Here is a 12,698-nt window from a genome sequence, read left to right as displayed (position 1 = left end):
AACTGCCATCCCTACCGCAAAAAACAACTGCAGGATGCTTTTAAATCTAAGCACCTGATATCTTGTGGAAATCTATGTTCTACTGAACACAACAGAAAATACTTCCTTACCATGTACCGTAGGTGAAGGACTTCTCGTAGGCTGAAGAAAGGGGTCAATGGAAGCACTGGATGTGTTCAGAAAAGAACCCAGCAGATCTTGCCCTGGTGGTTTAGAAGGTGCTCCAAATGGGTCAAAGGTGGCTAGAAAACAAAAGAAAAATTGTGTTTCTTTGTCCTATGAGCTCATTCACTGAATAAATATTGAGGAGTTGTCACTCTCGCCAGGTCCTAGGACAAATACTTGAAAAATTGGGATGATGCCTGCCTCCTGGGCTGTTCCACAGGCCCATCCTGTCCTTCAATCTTCCACCAGGGCTAACAAAAGTTTGTGAATGAACTGAGAAATCTAGAACAAAGTAGGCAGCTGAGGTTTCCAGCAACAATACTAAGATTGTCTCATTTCTTAGGGTTTATATTGCCTTTCATAAAGAAGACCTCAGCTGATCCACAATATCCAGTATCTCTCTCAGACCAGAAGCGCTATTATCTTCATTCTATAGACAAAGAAACTAAGGTTTAGAAAGCCCAATATCAAGTAAATAACAGTGCTGGAATTCATGCTCAATTCTTCTGACTCTAAATTCCAGGAATTTCCCAAAGGCATCTCACATTTATCAAGGTGTGAAATGACTGAAGAAAACCATGCAGAGCTGCATGTGTATAATTGGCCTGTAATATCTCATTATCACTCAAGGAACAAAATGTCCCTTAGCAACTTGTGGTGAGATGTCACTTCCTAATCTGTAAGTTTCAAACTAATGAGTGGATTGCTTCCTGGAGTGGGGTTGACCTATTTAGGAATAGACAACTAGAATCAAACAAGTGTATGAATAAATCCCATTCTCAAAGCCCAGGTAGGATACGTGGTTCAGTATGTTCAGCTATGACTTCATTGCCATAATGCTCTCCTACTATCTGCTGGGCAGACTAGTCCTGTGTGGCACTAGTAGATCAAGTATCTGTCAGGCGCTATGCTACACACCTTTCCTATTTTAACGCTCACAAAGCTTTATGCTCCCTATAAAATGAGAGCACTGAGATTTATAGAGTAACTATAAGAGGACACTGGGTTAATCCCTCTACATCTAAGTTTTAAAGCCAACTAGTGGAGGAAGCTATAAAATCTTTTCACTGTTACTTGGTACACTTTTAATATCAACTTATGTTAAATTAGAGGCATTCTCCAACAACTAAAAGTGAACTTCCCAACACCACAAGACGAGAGCTCAAAATTTAGTCTTTAAGACAATGCTGACAGATTAAGTATTATCCCCATTGTACAACTAAGAAGATTAAGGTTTTATTAATAAGGCCACACAGGCAGTTAAGTGTCAGTCCTGGGATTCATAACCAAGCCTTTAACTCTGGACTGTGTTCCTTCTACTTCCCCTTAGGGGACAGAATACTTGAGTTCTAGATCTGGGTTTGCTACTAATCAGCGGTATATCCTTGGACAAGTCAGTCAATATACCTAGGCCTCAATTTCACTGTCTATAACCTGAGGAACATTTGTATCTAATGTCTCAAAGGTCCCTTCTGGTTCTGAGACTGGAACACAACTATCTGCACAGGCTATGATGAATGAAATCATCAAAAGCCACGCAAGGTGCATGGTCTTCACATGTGACCATTGAGTACTATGCTATCTTGGATCTTGGGGAAGTTTTTTCCTGACCAAAAGAAAATGCCAGATTTTATTCACTTTGATGAGTAAAAACTGAATGGAAGGAAGTGAATGAAGTACAGAGGGAATAGCCTAGGATGCAGGACACCTGGGTTCACATGCTGGCCTCACCGATAACATGTAGGAGCTTGAGCCTCTGCGCCTACCTTCTAGGATTCTGAGACTCACTCTTATAAAGAATGCCTGCAGCTGAACTACCATAAATCAATCCTTTCTCAGAAACGAAGGATGAGCTTGGGAAAGAAAGTTCCTCTAGGTAATCATATGCCTGGAGAGCTAAGACATTTCTCATTACTCTTCCTAATGTGATGTCATCTTGGTAACAAGGGGTAGCTAGTTCTTTAGAAGCTATAAGGGACCTCTGCTTACCCAGCTATACTGTCTTGCAAATATCAAAAAACTATGGATGGCCATTCATAGGAAGGGTTGAGTCTGCAACAATGAGCAAAGTGAAGCTAACTTATCCACAATGGGCTCAAACTCCTTAACTGGCACCAACTGCTCTGCTCCATTAGTTGTGCTACTGGCATGAGTCCCTTAAATATACCTTGAAGTAACCAAGTGCTTCTCTGCACAGCCACAGTGCAGTCAGGAAACTACAATTACAGGAAGGCGCGACAGGAAACTTGAGGGAAAGCTCTGGGATCAAATCCTAGTTTGGAACGCAGGCCCCATCAAGTACTAACTGCATGAATGCATGCTACTAATTTGACTCATAGCTTCTATTCCCTCAACTATGAAATGGGGATAATAATAGCACCTATTTACTGGGTTTTTATAAGAACTGAATCACGTTTAGCATTAAATTCCATGTTTGGCAAATAGTAAGTACCCCATAAATATTAGCTGTTATTATTCATCAACCTACATCTCCAAGCAGAAGTAATGAAAGCAGCTCAGGTATCGAAGCCCTGAAAAAAACAAAGTAAGGATGAGGCACTCAAATATCCACTCTTCCACTGCCCTACCAAAATGGGCAAGACGTCTATGTCCTCTTGTGTTCCCCATTTAAATGAAGGTGTAGACCTCTGAGGGACTTTCAGTGAGACGAGAAAAGTCTCGCATATTAGGAAGGTTCTAGTCTGCCTGCTTGGCCCAAAGGTTATAATTTGAAACTGAGAAGTACAGTGTGACACGGGAAAAAATTACCTTCTCTCCCTTTTAAGGTTGGAGACGCAGAGGCGGAGGTGGCAGATCGGCGTGGTGTTGACTGGGCAGACGCAGGTCCACTCGGATGAAACACGTCTTCCACCCCAGACTGTCCAGGGCCGGCTGCACCTGCACCGCCAAACAGATCACTGAGCAGTTCAGAGTTGGTGGGAGGAGCCACTGGCGGGGAGAAGTTCTTACTCACTGCAGACCCTTCTAAGCCCAGAAGGTCCACATCCTCAGGGGGTGGAGGGGCAGCTGGCTCCTGCTGCTTTTTGCTGGGTTTCTTGGCTCCATGATGTTTGTCACCATTGGCATTGCCGTGTGGACTGGAAAGGGTCAGAAGTTCATCATCTGACTGCTCGCTTTCCTGGTTCACTAGGGCAGCGTGGTCCTCCTCACAGAATGACTTCTCTGATTTCTGATCTAACAAAGGCGAATATGCCAAAAAATGGTTAGCTTTGTATATATGTACGTACACACACACACACACACACACACACACACACACACACACGCTCCAGAAAAACAGAAGCAGCAGCCTAAGCAAACAACACTTCCAAACCCTTTCCAATAGAAAATGATATGTTTCATATTACACATTCAATTACCATTTGTTGAACATCTCAGAAGCTATATATAGCACAGGAGTGAAGAACAGAAACTCTGAAGCCAGACAGCCTGGGTTTGAATCCTCGTGCCAGTACTTACTGGCTCTGTAATGCTGAGAAAGTTACTTTACTTCTCTGGGCCTTGGTTTCCTCCTCAGCAAAATGAAGGTAATAAATAGTACCTAATACACATGGCTACAGTGAGAATTACATGAGACGATGTATACGAAGTGCCTAGATCAATAGTAAGCAGGACTTGAGTGTTTATATCTTTTATTATTATTATTTTTTAAAGATTTTTATTGGGGAATTGGGGGATGGGAACAGCACTGGGGAATTGGGGGAAGGGGAACAGACAAGTTGCTGTCCTTTTGTTCTTCAGTCTAGTTGTGGAGGACGTTGCTTCACTGGCCCAAGTTGGCACCATCATTGCACTCTTCCCGGGCGAGGCAGATCAGTTGCCGGCTTCGTACGGCCGCTCAAGGCGGCTGCTGGCCACTCACGCTGACTGCTGGCTATACACGGTAGCCCATGGCAACCCACTGCAGCAGGGCTCAGCCTACACTGTCGCCAGCAATTCACGGCAGCCCAGCTCCAGGTTGAGCTGTTGTTCAGCATCTTAGCTGTAGAGGGCAGTGTCATTGGCCATCATATGTGGGATCCGAACCGGGGCCCTCTGGCGTCCCAAGCCATCTCTTAACCAATGCGCTACTCGGCCGGCCCTATCTTTTATTATTTATTATTATTATTATTGTGGTTATCTTCAGGGCACTATGCTAAGTGCTTTGAAAAAAAGCTATAACCTCCTATTCCTTTGCGGACACCTCTCACTTTTACTTTTCCATGTGGCCTGCAGCCAAAAGCGATGCTTTTCTCCCACAATCTAGAGCAGAAGTGAACCACACACCTAATAAGTGAACAGCGGGAATGGCTCTGCTTAGGATATTCCTTCCACCAACCTGAAAGGAGGTACTTTCAGCATAAAATAGGCAGCAGAAAAGAGGTTATCTTCTAGGGAAGGGATAGAAAGGCTGGTGAGTGACTTTCCAGGCTCCCCTTGAGACAGAGCCTCCTACAGAACTTGATTACTTAATGTCAGATAGATCCACATTTCAAATCAAGTAAGATCCACATCCCTTATCCCCAACTGTGAAATGCAAAAGGCTATGAAAAGGGAAAGGTGTCCCTGAGTTTGGTACAAACTCAGCTGGTAGAACAATCTGACCAGAGCTGATGTGGAATTGTTTGTAGTCTTCATTTATCTCAGTCGGGGATATTATTTATATGTTTCACTGAAGAAATGTTAGTATGTTTGATTACAAAATTGTTGTTGGAAATGCCACTGTGAATGCTAAATAATATACAGTTTATGTACCATATCATCCTTCTAAAATCCAAAAAATTCTGCATTCCTATACATATCTGGCTCTACGAAGCTAGGAGAAGAAATTGTGCATTTGTGCTAAAACCTATTTCAGAGTCTACCAGGAATGACTTTCAAATTATTTACTAAAATGGCAGTAAAGAGGTAAACGTGAGCTTTACTGAAAGCCCTTGTATGAAAAAATAAGACAGAGGAGAATCTTAGAGTAAACTGGGAGATCTACCTGCTATCTAGATTTCCCAAGTTTTCCATTTTTGTATGTTATTAGTCCCATTTCTTAGTAGAAAATTCTGAAAGTAAGCCTTTCAATTCAAAGGACTTCAATGAACAATTTTTCATCAAACACTGAAAACTCTGTGCAGGCAATGGGAATACTGTCTTATGTTCACACAGTGGAGGAAGGTCAAGCAAGAAAATTAAGCAGACCATTGCCAGTGCCAGTTTACTACCCCTTTCATAGAGGAAGTCCTTATTCAATTCTACCTTGAACTTTGCAGTTCACTTCAACAAACTCTAAGGCAAAGATGGGTACCAATTAGTATGCCAACGCCAGTCTACTGATGGTGTAGTCTGGAGAGTTATGTAGGAAAGACTCTGGACCATCTCCAGATTCAGCGAAAAACGGATACTGTGATGGAGCCCTATATCTGCCACAGTTGTTAAAACAAATAGAGGAGACATGTGGGCAAGTGTTTGCCTTCCTTATACCAGGGGAAACTCAGCTCTGCCCTGCTAGTGGTTAGAGCCCTGTAGGGAAAATGCCAGACAGTCCTTTGTTAATTTGTGTGTCAGCAGCATAAAGGGAGATGCTAGAAAATATGATGCTTATTTGTAAATCCAAAATACTGTATAGAGAGAAAAGGGAGACTTCAGTTTCAGATAGCCTGTTGTATCAATCGAAGAGCATTTACGGACTTGAAAGTAGGAAAGCTGCCTGATTGGAAAAAGGAATGAGCAAAGAATGTGAAATAAGGAGGAAGGTGCGTGACTTTGAAGTGCTGCTTTATTTTAGAGTGTTTTGAGACCTAATGATCTTGATAAATAAACCATGTAACTTAATCATCTAACCATGCAACTTAAAGAAATGCTTGGAAGTACCTTGCCAACAGAGAGAGGAAAAGAAGCCACCTTGCCCAACATGCCTGGGGTTGTCTGGAGGAATATCTACTGGAGCCTGTCCTGCAAGACAAAAGGCCGTGCAGTGTCAATGAAACATGGGAAATAAGTGAATGTGATAAATAACACAGAGGCTTCATGGGGAAAACAAATCCACCAGGTGACTCGTACCTCCTAAGGCCAGGGTATCTTGATGCTCCTGGTGAGAAGAGAAGAGGATGCTGGGATTGACGTCTTTTGTGCAATAATGTTCCCATGGTGGGGTTAAGTCTATCACTTTGTCGTGGGGTTGTAGTTCTACGTCCAGAGTCACCTGGAACAGCTGAGGATATTTTTCTGGTACATCACATGCATCCAACTCAGGCCTAAACAGGGATGTAAAATACAGATAAGATCAGCGGAAAACAATGGCACCAGTATGATATGCAGCATAGAAGCCATTGGAGACTGACTCCTACATTAACTCTGAGACTCACTTCTAGGGAAAAAAATCAGTCTTTAACCAGATACGTTACTTTATTGGTCTGAGCCTCAGTTTCCTCAGCTAGAGAAAAGAGGATAATGCCTACTCAAAGAATTTGGATACTACCAGATGTGAGAGCATTATCCAAAGCAGGGCTGCTACATCCACCCACTATACACCAGAACAGTCAAGTCGGGTGTTGAAATAGTGAAATAGGCCCATGGCCTGCACCCTGAGCACTTGAATGGCTATCCTTACCCTGAACCAGCTACTACCATCTACCACGCCATCTTCAGCCACCCCGTGTTCCCCAGACCACGCTACTAAGGATTAATGTCTAGGACAGAGGGTTCCCCCAGGACCCTGCTTCAGTCCTGTGGCCTGGCATCCACTCCAAAGGTCACATCAATCATACTATTGATGAAACGGCCACCCCTGCTGAAAAACACAAAGGGATCCACAGGTGCAAAGGATCACAGTATTAATACTTTGTTCCCTCTGTCCCCTCACGTGGACTTTTCGGTCTTTTGATTTGAAGTCCTTTAAACCACATGTTGAGGACATATCATAGCCAACTGCAAGGTGTAAAATGCTGCTAGCCTCTGCGTTGCTAGGCAACACTCAGCAGTCCTGCAGGGGGTCAGTACAATGAGCCTGAGCAACTGGCTCCCCGCATTCCAAGATGCTGGGGCTGAAAAGGGGATTCGGGCCCAGCAGCACTCACTTGGTGAACTTTAAAACTGTTGTTTCCAATGGTATGAATCCAGTATGAAACTGAAGCTGGAATATCTGAGTGTTGGTCACCTAAAAATGCATGAGAGAAGCATGTTAACATCAATCAGCAAGAAGGAAATCGGATCAAGGTTATATTTTGGTGAGCCATGCACCATCAACTGTTTCTACATTTGAATCCTTGTTTACTTTCAATATTAAATGACCTCCCCATGTGAAACAGCCTCATTTCTAGATGTTCCTCTCCAGGAAGTCTGCCATTTACTCATCGGCGAAGGTCCCATGTTCTTGCCTACTGCCATGCTTGGAGTCACTCCATTCCTTCTATCCAGGATGCCCCTGCTCCAAGCTGATGAACTTGTCCTTCATGGCCTGCCCTGACAGGTCATACGCTCCCTGTAGCATTTCTGAGCCACCGCCCCTAAAACAAACTGCCCGTATTATAGCCTATCCTCCTCCCTCTAACAGGGCAGTGGAACATGTGTACATGTGTGAACTTCCCATGCGAGGCTGCACTTCTTACAGGCAAGGAAACAGTCTTATCCTTGTCAATCCTAAACACCTAGGCAGTGACGGGCACACAGCACGTGCTTGGCAAATATTTGATGAGTTAAAATACAATTACTGATGGTATTATTTGTAACATCCAAAAAGTGGAAATAGCCCAAGTGTCCATCAACTGATGAAGGGATTAATAAAAGGTGGTATACCCACACAATGGACTATCATTTGGCCATCTAAAGAAATGAAGTAGTGTTACATGCTGCAACATGGAAGAACCTCAAAAACAACATGCTTAAGTGAAAAAAAACCAGTCACAAAAGATCATATATGGTATGATTGCATTCATATGAAGTGTCCAAAATAAGTAAATCCACAGAGGTAGGAAGTAGATTAGTGACTGCCTAGGGAATGGTGGCAGGGGGATCAGCAGTGACCGCTCACTCATGGATACAAGGCTTCTTTGGGGGATAATGAAAATGTTCTGAAATTAGATAGAGCTTATGGTTGCACAACCTTTTGAAAATACTAAAAACCACTGCACTGGCCATTTTAAAAGGGTGAATTTTCTGTTATGTTAATCTTATCACAGGAAAAAAATTGAAAAACTGTAATTACTTAATCCCACATCCTTAGTAGAAATATCCCCCCTCCTGCTGATCCAAACGGGACACGATGAAAAAGGCAAAATTTGCCAGAAGTTCTAGAGCTGCCACCTTCTGGCAAAGTCATCTGGACGAGTTACAACCTTGCTGAGTCTTGGTTCCCTCTCCTGTAAAACGAGGCAGACGGGCATAAGCAATTGTTAAGGGCTCCTTCCGATTCTAAAACCACCAGTCACTCAGGCCCAAAGAGATGGAGAAGAAAGACTGAAATGCTCCTATTGCAGCCTCAGAGGAGCTTAGGCCGTGATTCTTCCTGAAACTATACCTTGGCCTGTAGCCGGCTCCCGATGGTTGACCTCAAGTGATACATGGAAACAACCACATCTCCTTGCACCGTGATGTTCAAGGGAATGAAGATTTTCCCATCTTGGACACGGTATTCTCTTCAAACAGAGACAAAAACATACATGAAACAGAGTCCGATTCGGTACAATCGCACAGGGAAAGGGACCTGTTTGCTGAGGCCTGGACCCAGGGACCATTTCCTATCTTGAGCAAAGTCAGGAGGAGCACAGCCAGACTCAACTGGGTGCAAACTGGTTCTGCCATGGGATGGTGTTGGGCTGGTGCCAGGGCCTCTCTCTCCATCCCATCCGTACTTCCAGATAAATCACCCATCCCTACTTTGCAGATCTCATTTTCTTCAAAGACATCTTGCCCTGATGTACCTACCTTTCCCTAACTTGAAATTAATGGTAAAAACAGAGAAATCAGGGAACAAAAAGTTCAATCGAGATCAGTTTAGAAACAGCAAAGAAATGCTCTGTGAGGGTCTTGGATACCAATCCTCAAATTCAATCTACTCTAAACTAGTTTCATTTCATGTTACCATCTACTCTCTTCTCTCCACAAGCCCTACCACCTCCCACTGGCACCTGCTCATTCTTATAGATTCTATAACTTCTTTACTTACATCACCATCTACCTAGTTGCTCACCTAGAAACCTCATTCATCCATGATCCTCACCACCTCTCAAGGTCATCCTCTTCTGAAATGTCTGGGTCCTCTGTCCCACATCACTCTCTTTTTTTTTTCCCCCACATCTCTCTCTTAACCCTCATTACAGCTCATGTTAGCCCCTTAGCTTGTATCACCATGTGAAAGGGGGCTATGGAGTCCCTTGATTTAGTTGTGCTTTTTATGATTACCGCCTATGTCAAACAAATTTTTTTTGAATATCACTCATTTCACAAAGACGCAGTCCTAACAGGAAGAATACGATCCAACTTACAGAAGAATTGAGCAAGTTCACAAGAAGACGCAAAAAAAAGTATGACTTACTTCATTCGTTCAAAATCTGTGCAGGTTGTATATATTTTGGTTTCTCCGATCAGTACATCACAGTAAGGGCGACATCCATTTCTCTGTTTGTTAAAAAAGGGGACTGGACTGACAGTGAGCGACTTAATCGTGAGAGGCTTGAAGTGAGGGCGGTAGGGTTTGTCTGCTAGGAGGTCACACATATAGCCCAGGTATCTAAAACAAAAGATTCACATTCTACTGGTGCCCACCACAACAGAAGAAAGAAGCAATCAATCTTTACTATTAAGTTTGTTTTTGTAAATTATTAACTTACAATAAAAATTTACTGTGTGAATTTCTTAAACATGAACTGGCAAAAGAGCATGCAGCCAATAATTTAGAAAAGCTTTTTTTTATCTACTGACACTGCTGTACTTCACCCAAAGAACTGATAGAAGGGTATTTATTAAATGAAAAAGCTTATAGGAGCTTTATACAAGGTCAGCATTTGGACATCTAGACCTATTTGATCTAGCAGATTAAATGTATCAGTGAAAGGCTGGCAGAATTTTATCATCAGAAGCACTTCTTTTAATCCAAAAAGGTAAGGAAGGAGATGCAATTTAAGTAAGAGAAAGGAAGAAACTGACTAATGAGAAGATAATAAGTCAATTATCTTAAAAAGTTTCTTTCTTTTTTTTTAAGTACATGATGCCAATTAGACTGTGTCTGTGCGTACCCTGCATCTAGCTTACTTTACCTCCTGTGGGATGGTGACAGTCCAATTCCTGGTCGCTTTGCGTATAACAACCGAACAGCTGGACCAGGAGTAGAGTAGAGATTACAGAAAATGAACATAGCACCAACCAGAATTGACGATGCTGCTCGTCCATCCTGCCAAAGAAAATGCATACACTTGTCATAAACATGGTCCATTCAATTACCCACTTACCACTAAGAATGACTGCACTTGCCATTAAAAGAGAAGGAGTAGGGGTGGGGGAGGGAGGGAGAGAGAAGTCCTCATAACTGGGCATGTCTGTCAGTTTAAAGTTGTTTACTTAAAAAACAAAATCTGTCCCACTGATTTAAATCACAAAGCAGAAAGGAAAGACTGATTCTTAGGGTGAAACTGACTCTCTACTAATCTAAGAAACCCAGCAATACAAATTTGAGTTGCATATACAGATGATACCCCAAAAAAATGTATACATATTTTAAGAAAGAAAAAAACTATTAAAATTGTAATACTCAATATACACCGACAGCAAAAGAGAAATACAAACCACATTTGACTTCAGCAATTACCAGAGGTGCTCAAAGTGGTTACCATCAGCGTCCAGAGACTTCTGATTACAGTGAATTACTGCTTGAGCAACTTAACCAAAGTGTCTGCTTGTATACATTTTTTTGCCACCCACCCCTCCACACCCCCGTAATTACTGAAAAATGATCTCATCTTCAAAGTAACTTTGGAATTGTGGCGTCAGAACTAACAGCTGAAGTTGGATTAGGGCTGGAGGTAGAGTTTATAGGTTAGATAATACTAGGTATATAGTACATATATATTTCACACAAAATTTGTTCCTAGAGTCATGCAAAATCACATAAAAGAAGCTTCACCTGATCCAACCTTATTCAATAAACAAATACACGCAATAACATTCCTGATAGATGGTGACCCAATCTCTTCTAGAACACTTTAAGTGACAAGCTTACTGCTACTTGAAGTAGCCCAGTCCAGTTTACAGAGTTCTTTCTTATACTGAATATGCTGAGTTGAAGGCTGTGCCACTCAGTGACCTTCATTCTTCCTTCTGTGAGGACCACGAGAAAACTTACTCCTTTCCCCCTCTGACAGCCCCTTACATATCTCCCTTTCCATCAACATTTTCATTTTCCAGGTTAAAAGCACACCCAATCTGTGATGGTTGGTTTTACGTGACAGCTTGATTGGGCTAGATTGGGCCAGAGAGCTAGTAAAACATTATTTCTGGATGTGTCTGTGAGGGTGTTTCTAGGAGAGATCAGCATTTGAATCATTAGACTGAGAAAAGAGATCCGTCTTCCTCAAAGGGGGCTGTGGTGGGGGGGGCAGGGCACGATCCAATCTACTGAGGGCCCAAATAGAACAAAAAAGCAAAGGAAGGGCAAATCCTCTCTCTCTTCTACCAGTGGCCCCTTTGGTTGTGAGGCCTTCAGGCAGACTAAATTATATCACTGGCTTTCCTGGTTCTCCAGCTTGCCGAGGGCAAACTGTGGGATTTCTCAGCCTCCATAACCACGTGAGCCGATTCCTATAATAAATCTCCCCATATATTGCTCTCCACATATCCTATTGGTTGTTTCTCTGCAGAACTCTTGCTAATTAATACACAGCCCCTTCGGTTCATCCTCATTTGATATTCCATTTTAAGAGACATCATTTGGTGCACGTGCTCTAAACAAGACTCCAGTTTTAAAACAACAACCTTAAATGTGCTGCCTAGATATGAAATGCAAGAAATGACATGTGTTCTGACCAAATTAGAAGGAAAAGACCATCTTCCTTAGTTGGGGCACTATGGTTTTGTTAACATAAACCTAGGCCAAGCTGGTTTAAATGCAGGCTAAGTCACACCATAAGCCCTGATTGAACTTTCTAGCCACTAAAACCCCTAGTTCTTTTTTAGATGATGTGTTAAGCTAATAGGCATATATATTTAATCATTTAGAACCAGAATTCAAGACTGTACATTCATCATACGTTTAATGTTATGCTGTTAGTTTCTGTTCAATGACCAACCTGAAAAAACTTTTTAAGTCCAGGTTCATTATGTGACCCTCCCAGTCTAAGAAAATGGATAAGCTTGATCTCCACATCAAAGTTGTTAGTTAAAAGGTGAACCAAATGCAACCTTCGGAGGCTGATGATGTATTAATCACCTACCTTTAGGAGCAGATATTCAGCCACAATTTGACTAACTATGACAATCTAGCCCAAGTTTCTCTGCCTTGATTCCAAGAAATTGGGAAATATCTTGCAGAAATCCAATGAATTATCTCTACT

The 12,698-nt window shown here is 42.3% G+C and overlaps 1 protein-coding gene across 9 annotated transcripts in view; it reads right to left on the bottom strand.

The window, feature by feature from the left end:
• The window catches only part of DNAJC6 (DnaJ heat shock protein family (Hsp40) member C6), a 146,915-nt gene that overhangs the window by 19,280 nt on the left and 114,937 nt on the right, over positions 1 to 12,698 (bottom strand). For all 9 annotated transcript variants that reach the window (XM_019646724.1, XM_019646722.1, XM_019646726.1 and 6 more), the window contains exons 6-13: positions 10,410 to 10,543; positions 9,689 to 9,883; positions 8,672 to 8,789; positions 7,233 to 7,312; positions 6,217 to 6,410; positions 6,028 to 6,108; positions 2,935 to 3,360; positions 111 to 242 (exon numbers count right to left, since the gene is read on the bottom strand). In XM_019646724.1, the coding sequence (XP_019502269.1) occupies positions 111 to 242; positions 2,935 to 3,360; positions 6,028 to 6,108; positions 6,217 to 6,410; positions 7,233 to 7,312; positions 8,672 to 8,789; positions 9,689 to 9,883; positions 10,410 to 10,543 (1,360 nt within the window). The remainder of the gene's footprint in view (positions 1 to 110; positions 243 to 2,934; positions 3,361 to 6,027; positions 6,109 to 6,216; positions 6,411 to 7,232; positions 7,313 to 8,671; positions 8,790 to 9,688; positions 9,884 to 10,409; positions 10,544 to 12,698) is intronic.

Source organism: Hipposideros armiger, unplaced genomic scaffold (genome assembly GCF_001890085.2).
Source record: "Hipposideros armiger isolate ML-2016 unplaced genomic scaffold, ASM189008v1 scaffold_106, whole genome shotgun sequence".
NCBI classification, from domain to species: Eukaryota; Metazoa; Chordata; class Mammalia; order Chiroptera; family Hipposideridae; genus Hipposideros; species Hipposideros armiger.
Note: the sequence above shows the minus strand (reverse complement) of the source record. Positions and strands in the feature narration are given on the sequence as shown.